The 26697-nt window shown below is 47.9% G+C and overlaps 1 protein-coding gene across 11 annotated transcripts; it reads right to left on the reverse strand.

Moving 5' to 3' along the window:
* Positions 1-213: 213 nt before the first annotated feature.
* STX16 (syntaxin 16) lies at positions 214-26697 on the reverse strand. Of its 11 annotated transcripts, none has more exons than XM_019826299.3 (10): positions 26204-26697; positions 18397-18432; positions 18233-18244; positions 10784-10891; positions 10233-10373; positions 8840-9005; positions 7632-7723; positions 6931-7074; positions 5609-5689; positions 214-3185 (listed from the first exon to the last, which is right to left on the reverse strand). In XM_019826299.3, exons 1-10 carry the CDS (start codon positions 26333-26335, stop codon positions 3081-3083), a joined length of 1017 nt encoding a protein of 338 aa, XP_019681858.1. In that variant the 5' UTR covers positions 26336-26697; the 3' UTR covers positions 214-3080. The 11 variants fall into 11 exon arrangements, with proteins under 11 accessions (XP_019681858.1, XP_019681860.1, XP_023106835.1 ...); XM_019826301.3 differs by having other exon boundaries at positions 26255-26696; XM_023251067.2 differs by lacking the exon at positions 18397-18432 and adding an exon at positions 11017-11133 and having other exon boundaries at positions 26255-26693.

The raw sequence follows: 26697 nt of genomic DNA on the forward strand, positions 1-26697 counted from the left end.
TGGAAGAAAACACGAGCCCCATCGTTAAAATTAATACGAGGACGGCAGGATGCTCTTTAATCCGCATGATTGCTTTATTGTACAAAAAGTTTCCAGTAACAGCGAATTAGTTTTAAAAAAGGACCAAAAAAAAAAAAAAAAGTCATTTTGGATAGAAGCGCTTCACTAATTGCTTTATTTAAGCACACAAGGAAAAAAGTCTTATCTGACCAATTAGGTTGGAAGGGTTTTATTACCTTTAAGAAGCCATTAGCTAGGATAAAACACTGAAAGCACTTGTGTCAAAACAAATAAATAATGCTCTCTCAATTAGCAGAGAAAGCGGTAAATCCGTTAAATTAGAGACACACACCGCTTCACGCCCATGGCGAAGCCAGCACCCCCCACCCCCAAATTAATACAACAAGAGACAGTAGACTTGTTACAATCGCAGGAAAGATCAGGAGCTTTGGAGACCTGACGGTAAACGTTTCCTTATCTCCTCTCCGGCCCTGTCAACGGAGCCACCCCCGGACACGTTCAAGGGGGCAGGTGTCCAGGGGCCGAGCCCAGGGCTGCCCAGAGGGAGCCTCCCCCTCCCCCCCACCCCCTTTCTCCGGTCATGTCCCAGGCGCGGGGAGAGACAGGGCTGGCGATCATTACCACCAGAGCCCAACAGAGCTGAATGGCCCGGCCCTCCCTGGGACAATGGCCGTCTGGAGCAAAAGGAGCCCGTCTCCTTCAGGGGCAGAGAATCACCCGTTACCCTGAGGTGCCAGGGCCCCAGGACCAATCTACTCCTACTTCCCCCAAGGCTGCTGATCTTTCCCTAAGTAAAGGCTCAAAAGAAAAATACAGTGTTTTGAGGAGCACACGCCCTGGGGCCGCTTCCCCGCCTGGGGACAAGGTGGCCTGGGGACAAGGTGATGGCAGCAGACAGCGGGGGTGGGGGGGTGGGGGGGGAGCGGGGGGGGGTGGGGGGGTGGAGGGGGCTTTCTGCGGCACTGCACTGCTTTCTCAGTTCACTCGAGATCCTTAAGATCACTTCTGTCAGATCCGTTACTTTACCCTGGTGGGTGAGGGGGGCAAAAACCAGCCCCAATCACCCTGTTAACTGAAAATAAATATAAATAAATGGTGATCCTTTCTTTCTTTCTTTTCTTTTTCTGGCGATCCTTTCTTAAAGGGTCACTTGCCTTGCACGTTAAGACCACCGAGCCTCCTGTCGCCACCGTCCACCGCTGGGGAGGGAAGCCCGTGACCTTGAACGGCCCCCGCTCCTGGGAGCAGTCGGTCCAGAGGAACATCTCGACTCGGCCACCGGATTAAAACCCGCCGTGACTAGAAAATGCCTACGGCTCTTCTCAAGATCTGCGGAAGCCGCACACGTCAGGGGGGATCAAGGAGGTGGATTCTTAGTTCCTGACCTTTTTGCCTGATACATAATGGTTGGTCAGGGAATACCAGGCGATTTCCTGAAATGCCAGGGGCACCCTCGGATCGTTCTACAGCCGCATCGGTCGTGAGAAAACCAGTGGTGGCCGGGAACTTGGGAAGGGGCAGGCTGGGGCATGGGTGTGGGTGCTAAGACCATGATCTGTTTGGACAACCTGAACGTCTGGACTTGCGTTTAAGTTTCCGGAAACGACTTCGAAGTCAATTCTAAAGACACATTTTATGTGACTGATCCAAATAAAACACAGCACATTTAATGAGGTCACGCTCTTCACAAACTTCTCAGGAGAGGTAAAAAACAATGGAAAAGCCCTGGAAAATTATACAAAGACCATCAGAACTATACTGGCGTCTCAAGACCAAGTAAAAACGTGAACAAGTTGAGCTTTCAAAGCCATCATCGCTTTCCACATTATTCTACAGTTCCAGGAATATATTCGAGCACCATAGTGATAATAGGTAAGAGAACGGCCAAGTCCCACTCTGGCGATCTGATTCGTGCTCGCACAAATGAGGGACTTCTAGTCAAGATTTTCACAATCTGTCGGAACGTGCTTACCTTCTGGGCATGTTAAGCAGCAACGCAAGAGCCGATAAATCATGCCCCTGGTGGAATATTCTACTTTGAAATGGAGTGATGTTTGGTTAATAATTTGAGATCCACTAATCCTAAATGGGGTGACCCATTTAGAATGGCCTCTGTGTAAATTCACAGTTCATTAAATGGTGGCTAGTTTGAACAGGTCATTATGTAGTTAGTGTGTAAGTAATGGATTGGGCAAGGATGGCTGGGGACGAGGACAGGGGCACACTGGCTGATTCCGGTGACTTCCATGACACGGCCAAGCTTCCCTTTTCATGTTTTCAGGTGCGGTTGGTTCAAATCACCAACTTTTAAATTTAGGTGGTTTTGTTTGGTAACCCCTTTTGGTTTACAGTAGAAAATGCAGTGCACAAACTCTAAATGAGGAATAGTCCATTTACGATTAATTTAAACTTATGAAGCTGTTTTAACTGGCCCATCTAAATGTGTTAATTAACATCAATGATGGTTTCTTATTTTTCACACTTTGTTACTCTGATCATTAACAGTGATGGAAAAGCTAAATTAAGTTAATGGGGAACGGATTATAAATTCTTAAAGGACTTCTCAGTTTGTTTTCAACTGGAAAATACACAGAGAAAGATGAAGAGGCATTTTTGCCTCTACTCATAAATTTTTGGTACCAAATTTCTTAAAAACCAGATGGTTTTTAAAAAACGTTTCCAAAAATTATTTTTACATGCTGCTCAGACATGGCTGCTAAAAAAATAGCATATGCACATACAATATCGAACAGCTCGCGGAGTGCCTGTAAACATTCAACTCATTTTCTCTTTCTAAAAAAAATATATATTATAACTGATGACAGAACTCAATCTCTATTCTGCAGCAGCATCAAAGGTCCTTAAATTCTTGACAATGAAGGAGAAACAGCAGCTCATCCCCCTGCTGGAGCACGACCGTGACGAGGGGTCCAGGCAGGCGCTCGCCGCCCCCACGCGGTCCGCAGCCCGCGCCTCCGCTGTGCCCGCAGGGCGGCCGAGCCCCTCGCGCCCGGGAGCGCACACGGGTGGCCCACGTGGCCGCGTGGCCGCACGGCCGCCTAGCGAGACTTCACACTGATCAGGACAACAATGAGGACAATGATGACGACAAATAATATTAAAATCACAAGCATCTTCCGATTCTTCTTCTGATACTGCTCTGCCTACAGAAAGAGGAGGGGAGAGAGGCCGTCATTTCCCCGGAAGGGCAAATAGCAAGCCCGCCGGCTTCCACTTCCGGGCTTGCGGGTCCGTCTGCCTAACTGGCGTCTCCGCCACGGGCTACGTCATCAGAATCCCACCCGCCAATTCCGGCACAATTAATCGACACGAGTGGACGAGTGCCACGGTCCCGGAGCCACCCATCTCCCCCGGGGCTGCCCCAGAGCCCGGGCCTGGGATCCGCCGTTACGACAAAGGCTGGCAGGAGGAGTCCACGGCTCTGCCTCAGGGCCGGGCCGACCTGCTTCCCCACCTGCTCCCACCGTCTGCGACGAGCCACTCTTTCTACCCGAGCCTCCCGTTCCTGGGCACGGATCCTCGGACGGACGTGTACCTCCTTCACCATGACGCCCAACAATTGGCTATGGTTCCCCCGTGGGACTGACGGCCCCCCAGAGGGTGTTTTCCGCCTCCCCTGACTTTGGAAACAAGAGCACACCCCTCCTTTGAGATGGGAATGGGAAGGAGTGAGCCACGGGTAGCAAGTGCAGAGAGAGACCTCCCCCCCCCCCCCCCCCGCCCCCGCGGTCCTCCCTCCCCGTGCTTCTGCCGGCACCACGGGCAGGCGCCTGCCGACCCCGCACCCTCTTGCACACCGCACCCGCAGACCTCAGCCTGGAGGCCGGGAGAGGGGGCGGACGCGCCAGCCGTCACACCTCCCCTGCCGCGCTCAAACCCAACAGCGGCCCGCCTCGGCCCGCCTCGGCTTCCCGGGGACTGGCCCAGAGAAAGGAAGAGCAGGCCCTGCGCTTCCCCGGGGGCGGGTGGGGGGGTGGCTACTTCACGGGCAAGGACAAGAAGGTGGCAGCTCGATGGCCACGCCTGCCGAGAAGATCCAGCCCCTTCTGTCTTACTTCCATGTTCCCCGCCAACCTTCTGACTGGTAGTGCTGCTTCCTAAGTGAACCCACCTACCCCCTAGGAGACACTCATCCACCAGGAGGAAACCGCGGCCTAGACGGGTCAGCCTGTCTTGACAGTCGGGCCCGTGCGCGGCCACTCCCGAGGCTCAATCAGCCCCGGAGGAGGTGACGGCCGGCTAACGGCCAGCCACGCTGCTGACAGAACGTGACGTGAGAGGGAACACGGGGCTGGCGCGCTTCTCTGACAAGGAACCCGGGACGCCAGGGGAGCCGATGCCGCACGGGACTTAAAAACCTCTCAAAATGATTCACGAAGTAGACCCTGAAACAACATTCTTAGTTCCCCCTGGATTTGTACGCTCCTGCGGAGAAAGCTTTGCCCGTGGTCTGCGTTCTATCAGAGGACACGTTTCACTAGTTTTTATTGAAGAAACTCTAACAACAGCGTATCAGAAGCTGGGTATTACAGAGCGGGAAGCTCGAGTTGGCGGTCACCCCCATACACAAGGCTGGCGGCAAAACGAGTCCGCAAGCTTCGAGCCCTCGGCCCGTCTGAGGCGGGCCTCTTGTTCTCGCCAGGTGCCGGGAGTCTCACTCCCACCCTGCTGCGGCAGCGAACGTCAAGGGCTTCTGGTCACACCTCGGCAGGCGTCACCTTCTGTGCACTCGACACCACCCGCAGCCGGGGCCGTCCTGGCCGGGGAGCAGCCAGCTTCCGCAGAGCGACAGAGCGATTCGTTAGTGGACTGGAAAAATGCTCATGCTATGGCTCCAAGTGTCACTGGGTCTCAAAGATACAAGGAAACGGACAGAAATTTGTCTCCTTTGTGAAGCGTCCTCGTCCCTCTCAAAGCACACAGGCCCCTAATTACACACGAGATCCCCTCGGCTGCATGTGTGTGTTTCTCATCACTGACGACCAGGCTTCGAAGACGCTTCCCGCTTATTTTTAACAAGTATCAGGAAAGATCTTCCCGAAAGAGCCACCTTCCCAGCAAAGAGCAAGGGAGCTAGCCTCACGTCGACAAGCGACTCTTTTCTCAAGGTAGCACACAGAGACGCCGTGGCAACTAAGAGGGAGAACGAGAGTTTTATCTGCTCCAGAATGACCCTCCAGCAGCAATCCATCAGAAGGGCGTCACAGCAAGAGAGCCCCGAGTCAGCGCCAACGAGCCAACAGAAGGTTCGACGCGCGTCTAACAAATGCCCGTTCCCCTGACTTCCTGAAACAAGATTCAAAGAGCGAGACGCTTTCTGACAGAAAGAAAGGCCCAGCTGCGTTCTAATTTCCTGTCACGGGAGGGAGTTCTCAGCAACGTCCAACCCACGTGTGAGGGGCACCTGGAACCGTTTCCTGCCGGGCAAGGGTAACGACCGCCACGGCCGGCTCCACACAAGCCGCTAGTGTGCGTTCTTGTGCTGCTACACGGAGGGTCCTCCGGGGAAGCCTTGCGTCTGAGAACAGTTCCTCGAGTTCTAGGTTACCGAAACAGCCGACATTACCTTGTGAAGCTGCTTCAGGCCGTCTTTGGTTTTGATGCAGGACTGCTCGACGTTATAGTCAATTCTATCAAGGACTGTACCCTGAGTAAGAAATGACAGTTACAGACCATCAACAGCCCCAACGGGAAAAATGGAACTTCAAAACTGAGAAAGGCACACTGCAGACATCGTTACGCACAGGATTATCTGTTTTACTTAACTGGGTGGTAAAGGTGCACGTGGAAAGCTCCGGAATCCATCCCCAAGCGATATTAGGCACTCAATGGCAGAGTGCTGTGTTAGTTACAATAAAGTCTACCTCGTGAGACAGGAATACTGACAAACTGAGATTTCTTTTTTGGATTTAGCCACTCTAAGATATGCCACGTTCAGACTTACTGGGGCTTTAAAAAAACATACGGTTCGGTGGAAACAGGCTCTGAGAGGCGAAGGGCTGACTTCTGTGCCCATCCGCTGCGTAAATACTTGGATGCAGGTAAGCAGAGAACGCGGGTTAAACTAGACCCAGCCATGAGTAGGCCTGGAAATTGCCCATGATGTCCACACACGTCAACACAGGCTTCCACGGGTCGGAGCAAAGACGGTGAGCTCCAATCCGCCACGTCAAATTACACCTCTGCCTCCAGGAGAATTCTGGTTTTAATCGTTTAATCTCTCGGTTCACACAGAAAGAAGGGAACACCAGGCCACGTGCAAGAACAGGGCTCTTAATGGAACACGCTGTATCAGTAGAGACAGCAAGAGCAGTTCCTTGGGAACCACGGGAGTAATTATTGTAACTAGATCTTCCACAGCCTCGACACTCCATTCTGCAGCCGGTGGCAGGGGGCTCGGGACCCGAATCCCTGCTGGCAAGATAATAAAACCCCGTAATCAGATTGTAACGGCGAACAAACAATTTAATTCTACTTGAAAGCTAGTGGTTCCCGTCGCCGTTACGCAGTAACCTGCCAAAATTAGAAGGGAAACTTTATCTGCTCTCAGAATCATTGCTGAGTGGGGGGCACCAGACCCCCAGAGCGGGGTGGTCCCCTGAGCATCCTTGGAGTTCGGTTGGAGAACAGGAGACCTTTGGATATTTGTTTTTTACTTCAAAAAAAAAAAAAAAAAAAAAGAGAGAGAAACAAAGCTCTCCGTGTTTTTACAGGGAGTGACGTTAGCACGTGTACCTACGTAAACGTGCACGCACACGCGTACCTACGTGCACGCGTGGGGGGAGAGGGGCAAATTCCGTTCCCCGACGGGAATGCAGAATCAGAAGTCTGAAGAAGGACCCGAGGTACGGCAGGAAAACTCAACCACGAGGGAGCTAAGCCACGTACCTGCTCCACGATCATCGCCCCTAGGTCCCTAAAGATTTCATTCAGGTCAGAAATGGATTGCACGATCTGGCGTATCTCCCGCTCCCTCTCCTCCACCATCAGCGTGTTCTGTTCCACCAGCACTAACTGGTCATCTGTAAAACCCTAGCGAAACAAAACATACAGGGTTTGTACGTTGGAGGCCGCCCCCGCCCCCCGCCCCGCCTCCAGAAAAGGATGGTGTGTGATGTTAGACGTCAGTCAAAGAATGAATTCTGGAAACACTTCCACAAAGCAGGTAAGCAACACACAAGCACTGATTTTTCCCCGACAGGCAAGATCCAAACTCCTAAAACACGCCGCAGGATCTAAAGCACGACCGGCCCGAGCAGGGGACGCGGGGGAACCCACGTCGGCCGCTCCGCAAGGGCCGAGGAGCAAAACCAGCGGGATGAACCCTGCGCTTCTCTGGGTTCTTCCCCAAGTGGGGTGGGCAGACTGCTTTCCCGAAGGTTCCGGAAGGCAAGACCGCAAGGTCTCCTCGTAGCCTCTGCAGAGGCAGAAGCAGTATGGCCCCCACGACCGCTCCTCCAACCGCTGCACAGACTCTACCTGCAGCAGCGCTGACCCATCTCATCGCACACAAGCCAACGGTCTATGAAGAGAAGGAACAGAGCGGAGCGCGAGTGTGGAGCAGGCAGTTCTGCAGCCCCTTCACGTACCCGATCATAGAGAGTATTATCGTCTCCATCATCCATCAGTGGTGCTGCTGTATCAAAAAAATGCTGGGCTCTTTCCTCTCGATTCTTCATGCCTATCATAGATAGGAATTCACTTTACTGGAATATGTAAACCGTCCTGGTTACTGCGCCGCCATTAAAAAGGGGGAATCTGGAGTAAAACTCAACAGTCAAAATGGAGATACTCTCAGCAGCTTGAAAAGAAGCCCATCTCCAACGGAGGTGGGGGGAGAGTAAAGATTATAAACATAAAACAATATGCAAGCATTTGGCGTTTTTCAAGACAAAAATCACACCGCAAATGGGTACAATTCACTCGATGCCAAGTGAGTGACAAAAGGACACTGAAACCATCTGAGCATCTCTAAGTGAGGCAGAAATATTTAATCTCACTGCTGTTACAAAACATTTTTTTAAAAAAATCGGTATTTCTCTCCAGAAGCATCTCTAATAACAATTCCAAATGGCCCTAATCAAGTTTTAGAAGTAATAAAATTAAAATACAAATATGCCAGTTGTCAGATGGAGGGGGAACTAGGTTTTTTTTTTGTTTTTGTTTCTTTTTTTTTTTTGAGTATGTGGGGATATTACTGATTGCAGTGGTAATAAGGAAAAACCTAGTTTATGAGGTAATTCGAACGCGGACGTGGCTGACACCGGACTTCCCACTGTTCAGGAAGAAAGGGCAGGGCAGGCTGAGAGGATCACTGGCCAGGACAGCCAGCAGCCAGCATTTCACCCACTCCCAGAAAAGATTTTCAGGCACTCGAATACTTTAGTTGTTTTGCAGATATAAAGCTTCCGCGTGACTGCAACTTTTTACCTCCGCGTTCCCACTGTCCTCCAACCCCACATCTGGGAAGCTACGGGCCTCGCCAACGTGCTAGAATGCTTTTCACATTGTTCGAGCTTTTGGCAAAGAGTAAGTTTTGTTTTTGCTGCACGTGAACTGTTCTGACACCCCGTCCTCGGCCTCGGTCCGGGCATCATTTCACACGGTGTGTGTGTGTTGGGGAGGGGGGGTCCCTTTCGTTGCATAAGCTGTGAAACGTGCTCAAGGGGTGGCGATGGAGGGCTCGGGACGAAATGGAGAACTGGCGGCCAAAAGGAAGGATGGAGACAAAACGCGGTCCTAGTGCTAGAACTTTCATGCCTCGGAATCCCGTCCATCACTCCCGGGGGACACTCACGTCTGAGGTAGCCCGACTGCGCGCGCCGGAAGCTGGCCGACAGCTCCTGCAGGGCCTGGGCCAGGGAGGCCACGACGTTGCGAAGGAGCCGCTCCTCCTGGTCGGAGCGGGCCCTGCGGGCCCGGCCGGGCAGAGCCTGCACGGCGCGCTGGCACCTGTGGAAGAGCTGGGAGAAGGAGGCCACGGCTCCCCGCGAGCCGTGGAGGAGGGGCCTGAGTGCCGGTGCCGCTGCGCTCCGGGTCTGAGAGCCGGGAGAGGCTCTGTTCGCACAGGCCGGCGTCACCCAAGGCGCACGGGCCAAAGCAACCCGAGGCTCCCGGGCTCCCGGGCTCCCAGGCTCCCAGGCGTGGCCAAACGCTGTGGGCGGGGCGGAGCGCACACCCGCTCCGGCCCGTCGCCCGGCCACGTACCGGTCTAGGACTACGGTCCTCTCCCCAAGCCCCCGCCACCACCCCGAGGCGGCAGTTACTGCAGTTACTGTTCCCGCTTTGCCGACGAGAACACCGGGAGGCAGAGGGAGCAAAGGGAGCAAAGGGGAGCCGTGGCGCGGACCCCCTGCCAAGAGCCAGGACCCACACATCCCAGCGCCCAGAACCTCTGAGCGCCAGGAGATTTAAACAAGTAAACGACGTAAACACTAAGGTTTCCCCACTGGTCAGATTATTTAAAAAATACTCAAATTTGGGGCACCTGGGTGTCTCAGTCCGTTGGGCGTCTGGCTTTTGGCTCAGGTCATGATCTCATGATTTCATGAGTTTGAGCCCCATGTCGGGCTCTGTGCTGACAGCTCGGAGCCTGGAGCCTGCTGCGGATTCTGTGTCTCTGTCTCTGTCTCTGTCTCTGTCTCTCTCTCTCTCTCTGTCTCTCTCTCTCTCTCCCCCTGTCCTTCTCCTGCTCAGTCAGTGTCTCTCTCTCTTTCTCTCTCTCAAATAAATACACACTTTTTTTAATTGCTCAAATTTAACATTTTACCAGGAATGTTTCTAGGGTGCTAAGTTTCTTGAAGATGCTAATACACTCCAGCCTCGGGCAGCGCAAATTCCCAATCTTTTCCAATTACGAGGACCATTTTGTAACATGAACAGTTTGTAAGCACTAATATAAGAAGTTATACATCTCTAGATCAAGTGACTGAACTCAGCAATGCTCTGAGTTTATTTTTAAATCAGCTCACGGTGGCAGGTATCAACAACTGGGGAAACAGTCCCCACTCGTCTAAGACACAGGCTGATAACCTGGGGGAGCCCGGGGTCTCAAGTCTCTTGGTGGGCTGTGGGCTGGGAAGCGTAACTCTGGGGGAGGGAGGTGCGATCTGAGAGCTGTGCCACGCTCTCGGGCCTCTGAGGGGGCGGGAACTGCCCACCCCGGCCTGGGGACCCAGTCCCACCCTCACCTGAGTGATCTCTTGGGCGGTGATTTCAATGGCGTGCTCCTGCTCACTGCTGTCGTCCAGGGTGGGCCTGTTTAAATGCTGGTCGTGAAGGCTGGCTAATTCCTTCATTTTCTGTTTGATCCGGCCAACGTCGTACTGTATCTACGCAAATGAAACCACCAAAGCTGCAGTGCCGCCTGCCAGGCATCTGTCTGCCTCTGAGACGATCAGCTACGCTCTAGAGCACAGGGTCCGGGCTTCAGCCAACTTGGAGTCTCACCGACGCGTGAGCGACTCTGCATTCAGATTATCGAAGTTCAAATCCCACTGCTCATGACACGGTGCTTGAGTCTCTCTCTCTCATCCAGGCCACTCCCACTGAAGCCCAAACCACCGGCTCACACCCCCTCTTCCGGTGGGGTGTAAGGCGAGCGACCCTAAGGCGGGATTACTTCCGGGTGCCTGCGTTCACCGTGTCCTCACGCTTCTTACGGCACAAGCACCTTTACACGTGTCGGCGTCGTACAATTACTTAAAAAAATAGGATCGCGTGAAACTAACATCCCACTTACTTCGTCCACTCCGTCCACCCACTTAGGGGGCGACCGCTTTGTCACGCCGATTGCTGCTTCTGGATCTAAGCTAATGCCCGACACCAGAGCCATACGGTCGTCGGCAAGCTACAGGGAAATAAAGGGACATGGGGAAAAAGTTACTCAGGTTCCATTTTGATAAGCACACTCTCACACCCTTTTAAATGTCACTCCCTGAGAAGACCAAGAAATGTAGGAGTAAGTGCACTTGCCTGTATCATAAGCTTGCTTTGGTACTGCTAGCATTTGGGATTGTGTTCCTATCTTTTCATGCACCAGTTCTTAATTTTCTTGGACATACTTGTGAACATGAATTTGACTTGATCTGGCTATAGAAATGTAATAAAAAAAATCAACAGAAGAGCCTTAACAGAAAGACCTCTTATCACTAGCACTACGTACGGACAGGATGGCACGAACCTCAACAATTAATGCGAGCAGATACAAGTTAAAAAAAAAAAAAATACGAGGCTACAAACGGAACTCACACAAAATGTTCAGTAGGAGCAAGGTTTACTTACACACATTTCACTTATTTTGGAAATGGGACTGAGCCAGTCATCTTGGTCACAAGGTCATTAACCATGTGTTAAAATGTCTCAAAGAACTGCCTGAAATGATCAGCAAATCACCCACCATGCAAAAGCAATCCTCAAAAATCTCAACGCAAGTCTGCCTGTCGCTTCCTTTCTTCAGTTCAGTGTCCACACGCGGTGTTTTCACTTATTTTGAAATGATACCCAGAGCTCTGGTTCTTTTCCCGGGTCTCAGACACTGGCTTCGAAAACCTTGGAGACCCGGGGAGGGAAGGCCGGGCCTGGCTGAGTTAAGCTGCTGGCTTGCCTTGAGGCAGTGAACGGGTTGAGAGCCATCTGGAGGTGCCCTCCGGAGTTCAGAATTTATAAATGCCAGTTTCCAAAGATCCAAATGATGATTGAAAAATAATGGAAAACAGTAATATAAAAGTCTTTTACAGGTAATACTTTGTAAATGCCCTAAACCATACTGTGGAATTGGGTAAAGAATTTATGTTGCTTTTCTCTCCCCCCCTTCCTTGCATGTACCTAAAGTTATGTTTTCATTCATTCAGCAAATACTTGTTTGCTTTTTCTAATAAAGAAACAAGACAAAATTTAAAAATCAACAGATAAAGGGAAAAAATGTGACATAAGCAAAAACCTACATTCAAAGAATTCGTCTATCCTAATTCTTCTATGCTAAACAGTTTACAGAAAAATTCCTACAAGCAAATTGGCATCTTGCAGCTGCACACCCCCCCCCCCCCCCGCCCTGCCAGGCCCTGCCCCCACGGGCTTAGGACATTCTGTGTGTTCCCAGATCACACCGCGTGCAATGACCACACCGAAGACACCAGAACCCTCGTAACTGCTCCCTGAGCGTCTCTGAGTCGTGATTAAGTCACCAGCATTCCGCCACCGCGTGGACCCTACAGGACCACAGAGTCATCTCGGGTCACAGACAAACTGTGTGTCATCCGACCTGCACAATCTGGGGCGCTGGGTCCATAAAGTGGCAATTCTCAACCACAGCCACCCTGTTTGTTTTCAAGAGTTCACCAGTAGGAATCTTATATTCTTTTTATTGTTTTAATCCTCACGGAAACTAGGTGAGCTAGGAACTGTTATTCCAATCTATAAATGAGGAAATTGAAACTCAGAAAAGTTAAGTAGCTTGCCCAAGGTCACAGAGCTATTATGTGACAGATTAAAACTGGGTCCAATGACTCCAGAGGCCCCATCTCCTCCACAGGCTGCCACTCATTTTGGAAGGCCCGTGAAATAGAATTGCAATTTGCTAAGAAAACAAATCAGGACAGCAAGCCCTCAGACTGAACCACCACCACGAAACACAGTCCTGGATCCACCCCCCACCAAACCGTACCAGGGAGAGGGGACCAGCTCCCAGTGAGCACAAGAGTCTCAACATAAAGCGGCCTCTCTCACTGACCACCTGCGGGTACAGCAATGGGGCTCAGACCTCATCGTACACAGAGCAGGAACAGACCGGGAGAAGTCGAGCTGTTTATTCCTCCAACTCCTGCTCTGAAGTCACGGAAAGGTATGCAACTCTGCACAGGACATACTGACCAAGGCAGGAGGGACAGACCACACAGCCAACTCGTGCGGGACACAGAGCTGTGGGTCTCCTGGAGCAGAACCTGAACTCAAACCTCCAGCTGTTTATACAAAGCAAACCCCAAAACTGCGAAGGTACCTCTTCATGGGTCACAGAATTTCCTCGATGCCAGCTTATTATCTAATCTAGATTATTATTATATAATCTATATACTAATTGTATTAGTATATCATTTTCAATAGAGCAATACTTTATGTAGGCTTTTAAGCTCATGACCTTTTTTGTACTGTTTTTACTGTTTATAAAAATACATTAAACTAAAAAAGATACAGAGGCGGTATTCATCTAAATTTACCTGCGTAGTAATCAGTATCGACTTTTCTGAAACAAATCGACTTTCCTGAAACTTCAATCACACGTGAAGTCAGCTGAAGTGGACCCACCTCTTTTACGCGGTACCTGGTTTTATCCAAGAGTTGTGTCCGCTCCCGCCCCCCCCCCCCCCCCACCAAATGCATATAAGTTAAAACTGGGGCCAACACGTTCTCTTTCAACGCTCTGAGGAAGCTTGCTAATTAAGAGATCCCTACCCGAAAGTGACAGATCCCAGCTCAAAAAGCTGGCCCTGGCTTCCCCACATTGGATCAGGATTTTGCCAGTAAGATAGTCTATGCAGTCTTTGGGGCTGCAAACTTTAAATATTGGAAAAATTGTCCCTTTCCTCATATAGTCTATAGCCATAGCTCATCCTGATAAAGAAATTCAGCAGTACTCAGATGAAATGTGTCCTTTATTTTACCAGTATGAATTCAAAATGAAAAAAAAAAAAAAAACCCACATCGTTTTGAGAAGGGAAAAACATAATTGAAGAGAAATGTCAACTACTTGAAATAGAAACAAATATGAACATTGAGACAAAATCTATGTTACATGCAAAACAATCACCCCCTTTCAACCTCACTTCACATTTGAAAACATGTTTTCTTATTTTCTTAAGATCCAGGATGATCCTGTCAGTTTTCAAGTTGCCCTTTCAGTCAAGACAGGCTTTTTAAAAAACTGCCAGATTTTTTATTCTCCTTGCTTATCCTTGCTGAATTTCAACTTAGTCCCCTCTCTGAATATATGATGATCCTGGTCTATAAAGCTTTTCTAAAATGAACCTGTGCTTCTGAAATAAAAACAAAAACAAAAACTTTTCTGTATTTTTTAAATAAAAAAAAATCAGTAAAAATTCTGAGGAGAACTTCCGAATTCTTGTCTTTGATTTGGGGCTCTGATTTGGGGGTGCGCTGGACCCGGGGTCATCGATGCAGGAAAATTCCAACAGATGTTCAAAATCGCACGCCCACAGGGCTCCTTGCTGGTCTCCCTACAGTTACCTTTGCCCTTGGTCCACTTTAGATGCTGACACTTGTCCCTTAAGGAGCACGAGACAGCACGGACAAGTTCCTGATCTACGGAAGGAACGCGCGCACACGCATCCTCTTCTTATAAATCCGGCTGCCGCAAACCTAGAGCCTTTCTACTCTTTGGAAACACTGCCTTTACAAGAAGGCTGATTTGGTGTCCTGTAAGATTAAGGACACAGCAAAGCCTCCACAGAGATTAGCAAAGTCTGACATATGCCCCCCCCACCCCATATCTGAACACAAATAAAATAAACTAAGTTCCGTCATAATGGATTGGTAACGAGAAACAATACTGACAATTCTGGATGGTTTGTGGCGGCGGGCACTTAGCAAGTCCTGAAGGGACGCTGAAACTCACAGCCTGGCCGCTCTCGCCTCCACGTGAGACAACCCAGGGTGTGTATGATGAAGTCAGACCACAAGCGCGACTCGCCGGGCTCGAGATGGCTGGGGGACTTTGCTCACAGATGGTTAGGCCTCAGAAATCTCAGGTTTTTGAGGGAGTAAAAAAGCACGTGGATAAAAAAGAATCAGGGGGTGTCAGCACTGCAGTGTGTTTGATTTTTAAATCTGCGATCATTTAAATAGTGACTAATTTTTCTGGTTGTGAGACACTAAATGTCCAAAAGAGACACTTTTTTTTAAGCGTGTGAAAAATAAATAACAGAAAGATACAAAAAGAAAAGAGAACAAAAACAAAAATCAGAGAATCCTACCACCCGGATATAAATGCTGCTGGTTTCACGGATTTTCCTTTTCTCTCAACTACTGTTCACACCCTTAAAAACTCAGGCAGCAAGGATGGCCTGGGCTGTCGCTGCCGTCCTTCCACTGACGGGAGCCCTGTACCCCAACAACAAGCCCTCGGAGAGGACTGCCCGCTGTTGTACAAACATGGACACTAAGCCCGCCCCCCTGGATAGAGACTTTCCAAGCAGGTGACCAGCGGGCCCAGCCTGCGGCCCCCGTGTCCCCACTATGTCACCGTGCCCTGCCCAGGCTATGTGCTTGGAGAGCTTGGCACTTACATCTTGTAATTTTTTATTATGTCCAATTATGAATTTTAAAGACCCAACAGCTTGGGAGACGGCTTTGTTACAGGAAGAGAAGTAGATGAGAGCAGGGAACAAAGCAGAGGGCCAGACACTTCTCTGGGTAAGAAAGTAAACGGCGGGTGTGCTTCCTCCTTAGGGACACCCCATTGCTACTTGTGGAGAAAGACGCAGAGCGGGATCTCCAGGGCGCAGATTTTCAAGTTGATCCGGGCAGAATGACAGTCTACCGTGGGCACCCTGTAAGGTGCCACCAGATGGCTTCACCCTGGGAGACCCGAGGGATGCGGTCAGGAAATTCTGCTCAGGCCTCAACTGCAGAGGGGTGGGCTTCTAACTCACGCCCAGAACCCGTGTGCCACTCTCACTATCCCCAGAAGACACCGACCCCAAGCCCTGCGGCAGCTGTGGTGAAGCAGGGCTCTAGACACCAAGCCCCAACACCCCCAGCTCCTAACCCAGCACCTGGAGCTGAATGGTAAGAAATGTGCCATTGTAATTAGCTGGGTCAACAATAAACACAAGCAGTGAACGAAGCAGACTAAGCCCAGGTCACGTACAATTCTGGAAGCTAACTTCATAAAAGATACAACGGTCCTGGACAGAGGACAAGAAGGGCCAAGTGAAGTGTTCGCGAGGACGAGGTGGCCATGTGGACCCAGAATGAAGGCTGACTGAGTCTAGAGAACCCCAGAAGCACGGGAGTCGCGTGGGGCCAAGTGGCCCTCCGGGCAGCGTCTCTGGTGACAGGATGTGGAGACCCCCTTTAAACACCCAGAAGCTAAGAAGAAAAGCAGAAGGCCTGCTGGTTCCCACTGTGGGTAGCCAGTTTCTGAAGAGGGAGGCAAGACTGGAACTCGGCTCCCGGGGCAGACCCCTACGTAACATGACCGTAGATGTGCTCCTCGCATGGAAAGTGGCCAGTGTTTCTTTGACTTCTGTTCTTCTGTGGTTTGTTATCTATCCCCCATCTCACACTTCCTTCTGGGAGCCGTAGCCCCCAACTGTTCAAGGAGGGGCTGCATCTAATCTAAAAGGCCTCCGCTCTCAGCCCCCAGGCCTTCATGCCTTTCGAGTCTGGTCGGCAAACCCAGGCACATCCTGTCCACTGTGCCCCAGAGACGCTTAACTCCACTGTCGGGGAGCTGCAGTCACTTCCTAGCTCTCCAGGGCTGGGGCCCCGGCCCGGGCCCAGTGCTGGCAGGGAGGCCGAGACACCGGGATCAACGAGCTACTCGCTTAAGGGTAGCTGTTTTTAAATACTAGGTTTTTTCTGTTTTGTTTTAATATATTTTTTTAAACATTTATTCATTTTTTAGAGACAGAGTGTGAGAAGGGGAGGGGCAGAGAGCGGGGTGGGGGTGGGGGGTGGAGGGGACACAGAATCCGAAGCAGGCTCCGGGCTCTGAGCTGTCAGCACAGAGTCTGACGCGGGGCTCGAACCCATGGACCCTGAGATCGTGACCTGAGCTGAAGTCGGACGCTCAATCGACTGAGCCACCCGGGCGCCCCAAATACTAGTTGTTTTTTAATGACAGAAGTAGTGCATGCACAGGTTTTAGAACCAGATATCCAACCTAAGAAAAGGGTATGCGATAGAGAGGAAGTTTCTCTTCCATCCCAGACTTTTCCTGGAAGGGATCCACTGTTAACTGTCTACTTTGTCTCTTCAGAAATTTCTAAGCACACCCAAGCGTGAATGGGAGTTGCTCTTCTCAAAAACAAAACCCAGAAGAGCGGGAACCACAGCTTCCACACCAGTTCGCATCAGGCTCCTTCCCACCCGGTGATGCGCCCCGGAGCTCAGTGGGCTGCGGCCCCGCGGAGGGACCGCACCCTTCGAGGTACAGGGAATCAAGATGCTATCCAATTTCTTTAACCAGCTCTCGACGAAGGCTATGCAGCAGGTTGTTCCCCACCTGTTCCTACCCCTGACTAGTTAAAACAGCTTGTAGAACGTACAGGTAGATCTTCATCTACTAGTTAGGAGCTCCACTGGTTCCGAAGACAGTCACCCGAATCCCACCTCGGTGGTCCCATCTGAATTGCAATCAACAAAAGCCCCAAATACCTCCTCTCTGTTACTTTTTAAAAGGTCTACCCTCAGGAAAAAATATTTTTATCCTTCCACAGCGGAAACGGGTCAGAGAGACACAAGACTGACAGCCACAGTTCAATCCCCTTTTGCCTCAACCCTTTCATTAGCGCTTCTAGACTACAGTGCTAGGAGCACGCACCCTGTCCGTCTTCTCGGTGAGTTGCTAGTTTAGTCTTGAAAAGGCCGAACGTGCGCTGCTGGGAAGGGAAGGGGTCAAAGAGGGGACCCTGCAGCGACGAGCACACACAGAGGGTCGCCGGCCTCACCCCGGCACGTGACCGTGACCGCGAAGCCTCCCCGGCAGGCCCCCAGGTTGCGAGCCCGCTTCCTTGGGGCTCTGGCCAGACAGACACCATGTCCTCCACACTCTACCTGAGCAGCCTTGCTTCGCAGAAAGCAAGCAGCACGCTTCGCAGAAAGCAGGGGGTTATACACACACAATCCTAAAAACGATCTGGCTTTTTGTAAGTTCAAGAAAAGGCTCACTCAACCTTTACTATTTATTTCTCAAGTTGAGACACTTTCCCAAGCGTGGCAAATAATTGTTCCTTAAACTCTTCTCTAAGCCACCAATTTACCTGGGGTGAAAATATACTAAGACATCCTGAAGATCAAATTGATAAACACAACAATTATGAGTAGTCAAAAGAAACGCTAAAACGTGTATCAGCTCTGTTAGTATTCTGTATATGACCAAAGACTTCAAAAAAAAAAAAAAAAAGGACACAATTTTATTAACTAACATACAGAAATATTCAAAACACAATACCTCGTCCAGCTCCTGAAGAGACATGTTGTTCCCATCAGTCCCATCCAGTTAGGGATAGCAGAAAAGAAAGAAGGATGGGGACAGACAGATAAGGCATGGTCAGTTGAGAAACACTTTGATTTTTAAACAGCTCTAAAGTTGACTAAAAATAAAGATCCACTAACCAAGGCATTTAAAAAATCTCCCCCTTTTGATTGCTCCTTTAAAAGAAAAGAAAAAAGCTACATCAATACACATGTATTTTTTTTTTTTTTATTTACTGTGATTGTAGTTTCGGTGAATGAGATAGGAAACAATAAGCAGTTGTAAAAATTAAAATACCATAAAGCAAATAAAATACACTTGCTTTAGTCTCACAACAATATAATGCTAATCTGTTCGATCAGTATCAAATACCACATACAATATTCTAAATTTCCCTTAGGAAGATACAATAATTTGAGAGCAAACTAAAATGCAGTTTTACCGGGTCCAAGAAGTGTCTATTTTAGCATGTAAATGAGCCCTGCAAATGCAGCAGAATTAGCAAATGGACAACCCACAGAAATGGTCTATGGCTGCGTTCAGATCATATTTGAGTGACCACACGTGTAAGGTCTCTACAAATTCAATCCCGCAGACACAGCTTTATCTGCGGTAATAAGCCAGCCGAAAAACCCTTCTTCCCCGGAGAGAGACACAGGTGGTAAGAGAAAAGAAAAACTCTCCCCCATTTGCTTGCCATTTATTATTATTAGTCTAGAAAGCACACAGTCATTGGTAAAGCCATTATCAAAGCAAGTAAACAAAACAAAACAAAACGAGAACGAGAGATTTTCCTAAGGGGGGGAACAGGGAGGAAGAAGCACCGGCAGCCGGAGGATTAAGTTTCAATTCAAAACTAAAGGTTCTTTTTTAGATCGACATGGAACTCTAGCTTCTGAACAGATATTTACCAACGATAGACAATCTAAAGAACTAGGTCTTTTTTTTTTTTTTTTTTTTTTTTTACTTTTTTGTGTTATTGATCACTGAAATAACTTGTGGTAAATTTCAATCACCAACTGTGTTTTTTTTTTTTTATGTTCAGCAGTAAATTTAGAAAATTAAAAACCGTAAGTTCCTGATTTAAAAATTAATAGTGCAAATGAAACTGGTCTGTCAGGACCAAAATATTATGAAACAATGACAGTAATAAAAAGTGTAATCAAGCAGTATTCCTCCAGGTAAAAATTCAATTAGCTGACATTATAGAGCTGAAAGTCGTCTTCATTCCTTCTACAACTTGCCACAAGAACAAAGAGAACGGTATTCATATACACACCCCGCCATAACAGGAGTACTAGAAAATGTTAATAGAGAAGACAGTGTCAAACAGAAATCTGATTTAATTACCTTTTGCTTGAAGAAGAAAAAAAGACAGTGTTCTTATTTTTTAAGAGCTTAACATTTTCATGCAGAAAGCACTGCATTGTTTTTATTAACAGAACAGGACAGAGGGCAGAACCCCTAACTTCGGTATCTCAGCCTGTACCTCTGTCCCTTCTGCAGTGGCTACTTGGCATCGAATCTTCGAACAAAGTCCCACTGCGAGCCTCGGGTAAGGTCTCTGCTACACGTGAGCCTGTCCTCCCGGATTATTAACCCAGCACACACCCTGATCTTTCGGTTTTTACAATTACTGGCTGATAAGAGGTGAAATCAGAATCACGGACTAGATGAAGCCTCTTTTTGTTGTAAGTAAGAAAACTACGCTGCAGAATGTATAAACCCATTTTCCCAGCGTCACAGAGCTTTATGGCTCAGAAGAGGACGACAGACCCAGGTGTTCAGGCCTCTTCCCCACCCCCACCCCCCCCCCCCCCCCCAGCATCTCCAATTTTATTAACAGTTCAGGAAATTATTAGTGATAGTCAGCTACTACCGTAACACATCGGGAATTAAATTCAGAGGTCAGCTTCCCAAAGAGTCCCCACCTACCTCCCCCCCCATTTTGCTACTTAAAAATAGAGGGTGTTCAAAACCCCCCCTGCCATCAAATTACCAGAAAATCTGGTCAAGAAACAAATTAAAACATTTAGAATTACCATGAGGAAAAACCAAAATACAGCCAAATGAAAACACGTTACTACACATCACCACCTTCTAAATCTTTACAATGTCTAAATCTAGGTTTTTGACCTGCCAATGGCATATAACCAAGCAAATATTGAAAACTCCAAGTAGCATGTGGAATTTATAGTCTAACGAACTTTCTACATAAAACTCAAAAATAAGTGGAAACCCATCTGTGTTTACTCAGGAAGTCTGGAAAAGTTGAGCAAAATGACTTGGAAGCACAGGTCTATGCTATCGTGATATTTACTTTATTTCCGTTACTGCCAAAATAAAAGTTTGCTTCTCTTTTATCCAACAAAGTGCCCTTATTCTCAAGTAAGCCTCACTGCTCAAAGGGAATCTTTAGAGGCAGGAAAGCAAACAGCTCCAAAGAGAAATATACAATGATTTCATACTTGGATTCTAAAGACAGAGGACTAATTTTCCAACAGACTCAGTGGGGACTAGAACCTTCAATATGCTACGAAAAACGCAGCTATGCATGGCTGGAGATCAAGACACAGAAAGATGCTAGCCTACTGTAAGGAAAAAACACCCCCAAGACTTAAACAGTGGGTCCTTCCACATTCCGGGATGTGCAGCGACAAACAGTACCGCAGCCCAGTGGGTTAGCACAGGGCTCTGGGGCCAGGTTGGCCCGAGGCCCCACCCCAGCTCCCGGACTCTCTAGGTGGGGGGCACTGGACAAGCTCCCTAACGCCCTCCAAACCTTAGTTCCCTCATCTGTATCGTGAGAAAAACAACAACACCCGTGTGACAAGAGCTCTGTGAGGCTGCATACAGAAGGTGCCCACATGCCCGGAGCCCAGAGCCAGGCACATAGTAAGCTCTCAATAAATCTTGGCTTACGTTACAGTCAAGACCGAAGGACTTCAGGTTTCTTATAACCTTAGTTAATCCTCAGTATCTTTTCTCCCCCTAAAGCACACCATGTTTTATTAAAAATAATGTGGTTTCAAACTAATCTAAGACCAATTAACTCCAGCTTCCATTGATAGATTACGCATTATTTTAAAGCACAGGATAGATCAGGCAAGTCAACACTAACCGCGTGGCTCCAAACCCCCTCTTAGACCCATTCCAGACCAAGGCGTCATACGGCACCTCATCAAGGTCGGAACAGCAACTCAACAACTACTTTTCATTCATTCGTTTGAGACTTCACACATTTTCCTGAATGATTATTTTACTTTGTAAATTCACTTGAGCTCCTTAAAGCCAAGCTGCCTGTAACTGCTTGAATGAGGCGGTGCCTTCAACCCTGCACTTGGCTGATACAGCGTCAAAGTTAGGTCAGCGAGGTCCTGGAGCCACTTCCAAGGATTTTTGCACGACGCTGGCCCAGCGGGCACGGCGACGTTGTTGACTATTTCTCCTTTTCAAATTGAAGCTAGGGCTCCTAGGGCTGTGTGCCTTGGTCAGGGGAAACCATGTACCGGACCAGAACTCAAGAAGGCATTGTTGAATCCGTACGGCCCTCGGAAACCACCTAACTCAAACCCCTCAACTTATAAATAAGGCAAAAGATGTCGGAAGAGACCAAGGAGCCTAAAGACACATTCTGAGTGAGAGTCAGCCACGGAGTGAGACTTCACCCTAAATCGCCAGACTCAGAGTCCAGTGCCCTTTTCCTTTATTTCACACTGCCGTGAGGCACAACAACGATGGGGGATCTAGGACTGAGGCCCAAACACAATGAATGAGAAACGCCAACAATTGCATTTTGCTGCAAGTCTAAAAAACAAAACAAAACAAACAAAATCAACCCCTGTCTGTTTCTAACAATTAGTTTTACCAATGTCAATACAAGCAAAACCACAATCAAGGAGAATTTTGTTCAGCTCTGGCTGCTCAACTTTAAAAGGCACAGAGGAAAGAAAACTAGATTTCATTCACAGGCAAGAAACTTAACCAGGCTGTGTGAGCCGGGGCTGCTGAGCTAGATAGAGAAAGCTCTCGGCAAGGAGAAGGCTGCAGGGTTATCAGGCAGAAGAAGGAAGAGGCTTCCCGTGTCAGAGACCCTGAGGGCCAGAACCAGAGGTAGGACCGCAGGATACAAGGTACAGACTTGGGGTGCATGCAGGCAAAGGCTGTTTGGGACTGACTGGCTGCTGGATTCCCCTGTAGCCATCACAGAATGTGGTCGAGGAAGGGAGGCATAAGGGTTATCACAGCTGGGATGTCGGGTCAAGGATCTTTAGGTCTCTGCTGGCCCTGGGGACTCGGCTTGCTTTGTCGCTGCACATCCTCCTTAAATTCCTGCTTGGCTGTGACAGATCTGCCTGAATGCTGCATCAACCTGTTTCAGCATGCATGTCTGCGGGCGCACAGAGAAAGCCCACCGTCGCCACCACAGAACTTCTGGGTTTTTTCCCCTTAAACTAGGATGCAGTGAAATGCATGTTTAAGTTTCTTGAACGATATGACTTTGGGTGGCCTGTGTTTTGAGGTGTGTGAGGCACACACGTGCACACAACCTTCTAATCAAATCAAAAAATCACAGCCTTTTCCTTAAAGAAGGATGTGAAAATTCAGCTTTAAAACTTGAAAACAAAAGCCCCCTAACCCCTCTCCCCCAAACTAGCAGTTCGATGTGATTTTTTGATTTATTTGGGGTTGTGTGTGAGGTAACAAACACACGTGGAAATCAACTTCTGCAGCTTTTTCTTCTAGCTAGGAACTAGAAATTTCAGGTTATGATTTTTTTAAATTAAACTCTAGAATTTAGCTGCTTCCTTTTTCATGAATCTGAGTTTTATCAGATATTTACAAATCGCCTCCTTTTAATTATTTTGCTCACGTTTTTAATATGCCCTGTATATATCTTTTAAGTTTTTCTTTCTAATTTTTCAAACATACTGAAAAATATGTAAAATGTATGTATAATGTCACCCCACATATTCATCAGTAGACTTAACAACCAGTAACATTTTGCCTTATTTGTTTCATTTGTGGGGGGTTAAATATACAAAGTAAGTTGCATTTTACTCATTTCACTACTCAACATTTCAGTTGGGTATTCTCTAATAAAATTAACAAATTTGATTAATTATAATTAGCTTAATTAACTAATTATTTCTTAATGTCACCTAAGACCCAGGCCATATTCAAATTTAATAACTTTGATTTTGTTTGATTTGCTACATGCTTTTGAAATTTGCAATTCAGAAATGAGGTGTCAAATTTTCTATGAGCTAGACATGCAGTGAAAAACGCTGCAGAAGTTACTGGATAAAGTTTTAAAAAATTGTGTTACACATGGCTCCCCCCACCCTCCCCCCCAAATGCTTATAGCACTTTTCCAACTTCCAGAAAAGTTGAAAAAATCATACCCTCTACTTAGTCATGTTAACATCTTGTCATGTTTGATTTTGTGTGTGTGTGTGTGTGTGTGTGTGTGTGTGTGTAGAACAGTTTCTGGTGAATTGATTGGAAGCAGACTGAAGATGTGTTACTTCACCCCTGAACACTTGAGAAAAATTTGACATGTCATGTGTTTTCTTAATGCACACAATTAAAAATATTAATAGGTGGGGCTTTTTAACTCTAACTTAAGCAAACCATTTTTGTTTACTTGCAAATTCTTTTTTTCAGATAGTCTGAATTGACTACAAGGATATTTTAAATGATCTGATTGCTTATAAGCTGAGAAAAATTTCAGAGACTAATATCATTATGTAACATTTTAAATGGTGAAACATACAGAAAATATCGTTTTAATGTTCTGACTTAGATATGTATAGTTTGATTCAGAAACCTATTTTCCAGAAATTGCCTGAGTTAGCTAAATATATCTATACCTTTTTTGACATATCTAATTTTCCAAATTATAGACTTTAGCTATCCATGTTTAATTATTTGACTTAGCTTATACGTATATTTTCTAATGGCCTACCTTAGAAAACCAATTTAAAAATCGGTCTGACTCAGAGATGCACTTTTAAAAAGCTGCCCGGCTCAGACACCAGGTTTTTAAACTGTCTGACTTAATGATTAATAATAATGATAATAAAAGTCTCATGTTACCCAACAGTTCAGGGTGTTTTGAACTTTATACGATGCAAAATTTAAAAGCAAACAACGTTGTTTCAATAAATTAAAACCGATACCTTAGAAACATTAACCCGAGTTTTGGTTCTGTTGTTCGCCCCCCCTCCCCGCCCCCCATCAGGTAGCATAAAACCAAGCATTTGAGGAATATGCAATTTTTACATCTTGTTTGATAAAACTAAAGTTCCACTGAGGAATTTTATTAATTCAATTTCTACTCTCTAATTCTTGGCTTATTTCAGAGCATTCTTTTCAAAAAATCAGGACTGGAATTAGCCCGTTTTCATTTACACCTCTTTCGGTACAATACCATTTCTTCTTCAGTTTATAAATGCAAAAAACAACTTCAAATTCTTAAGTAAATACAAATCTAAACATACCCCGTCCCTGTTTTCTATGCCTTTTGACCTGAATTTGCACGATTTTATTCCTGAAACTGTGCACACGCGGCTTACAACAGCTTTCCCATAGAAGCAATATGGCCAAAGACATTTTCCACTTGTGAGTTACAAAAGGGAAAAACTGTCTTTGTCACTCATCAAGACACATGGCATGATTTTTCTGAAGCATTCAGTAAGGCCATAAAGGAAAAAAAATTAAAAGGTAATACAGTCCCTAATAGGTGAAATAACTGCGAGGTCCCCAGCGCTGTATATTTCAAGTATAGTCCCTCAGAGTCTGGTTTGGGGGTGACTGTATTTCCTTCATCCTCCAAGGCTGCTTCTATTCAAACCTAGCCTGTTTATAGCAAGGAGCACCACCCCCCCCACTACAAACTAGTTTCCTAACTTCACTTTTCAATTTAAGATCTTCCAGAGCTAATCACTGTCTTGCACAGACCATGCAGCCCGGGGCCCTGATTTACCAGAGCAAGAAAGAGCCAGAAACTGAAGCTCAGAAAAGGTAAGTAGACCTCGTCAAAAACAAACAAAAAAGGCCCCTCGGCAATCTTCCCAGGCCCTCCCTCTAAAAGATCCTACCGTTGCGCTAAAGAAAGGTTCAGATTAATTAAATCAAAAAGCATGTGCTATTCTGAAGGTTAATTTTCACATACATACATGTTTGGTTGTTTTTTTTTTTTTTTTTTTTTTTAAAGTTCGAATGGAGGGAGAAGCTTAATTTCCTGTCTGGGAAATGGAAAACGAAGAACCTAGCACCTTAGTCTCCCAAACAGGAGCCCCCAGGAAAAACAGTGAAGCAATTATTCATAGGGAACAGGGCCCCACACAGGGCCGCGAGGCCATTAAAAGAAAACGGGTGAAACAACAACAAAACACACACACACACACACACACACACACACACACACACCCCAACTGCTTCCTCGTTTGGGGGAGGGTGTCGTTCATTTGCAAAGATACGGGCTCGGCGATCTTGCAACCCAAAGCGAGGCTCCGTATGGGGGGAGGGGGAGGGCGGGGGCTTAAACACAAAACGAGACAAAAAGGCTTCCGGAAGGCCCCAATTTTTCCAAATCTCCGTGTTAAAACACATGTAAATCGGAGGCGGCCTGTCGGGCAGTGACGCCCGGGGCGGGAGGGAGGCGGGGGAGGAGGGTTGCGGAAGTGAAGAGAGAGAGAGGGCAAAGGCAGAGGTGGAGCAGGGGCCTAAAACTGTTTTTGTTTTTGCTTTTTCTTCCCCATCCAGGGTTGTACACGTCCCCGGCCCCTCGCCCAGAGACCTTCCACTTCGGATTATTCTTAGTCTCATTCTTCTTCTTCTTTTTTTTTTTTTTTTAAACAGAGAGACAGACAAGAGACAGACAGACAGGCAGAGCCGCTGTGCACACGGTGCGTGTGTCGGAGAGGCCGCCGGGAGACTCACCGCAGCAATGCTACGTGAATGCAGAGGGCTGGAGGTGGTGTAACTACTCACTTGCTCGGCTAACAGCTGCCGGTTTTGGATGGAATTATTCCGCAACAACAAGAAAGCGTCGGTTAAACGCCTGGTGGCCATGTCTCACCCTTTGTGACCCCCCGCTCAGGGGCCCCCCGCCCACTTAGCACTCCTGGTTTGTTCACTTTTCTTGCTCTTGGCCTGGCCGGGTCGGGCCCACCCTTCACAGACACCTGCCTGGACAAGGCCTCGAGCCAGGCGGGCGCAGCTTTGCGCTTCGCCCAGGCGCCGAGACCCCTCCCCAAATAACCACCTCGGCTTTCCAATTGTCTGACTCCCCCTACTCAAGGCCTGCCTTCGATCTCTAAGCACTTAAATCCCCCCAATCCTCGCCTCGCTAGCCAACGTCCCAGAGACCCCACCCCAATCCAACCTTGGATCTACAAGCGTCTCACTCGCCAATCCGGCGGTGGACTGGGAGG

Source organism: Felis catus, chromosome A3, assembly GCF_018350175.1.
Source record: "Felis catus isolate Fca126 chromosome A3, F.catus_Fca126_mat1.0, whole genome shotgun sequence".
Taxonomy (NCBI): domain Eukaryota; kingdom Metazoa; phylum Chordata; class Mammalia; order Carnivora; family Felidae; genus Felis; species Felis catus.

Coding starts and splice junctions, on each gene's coding strand:
- STX16 (XM_019826299.3), bottom strand. CDS start 26,335: ATGGCCACCAGGCGTTTAACCGACGCTTTCTTGTTGTTGCGGAATAAT. Junction 10,374..10,783: donor GGGTGGACGGAGTGGACGAA/GTAAGTGGGATG, acceptor TCATTTGCGTAG/ATACAGTACGACGTTGGCCG. Junction 7,075..7,631: donor ATAATACTCTCTATGATCGG/GTACGTGAAGGG, acceptor TTGTTTCGCTAG/GGTTTTACAGATGACCAGTT.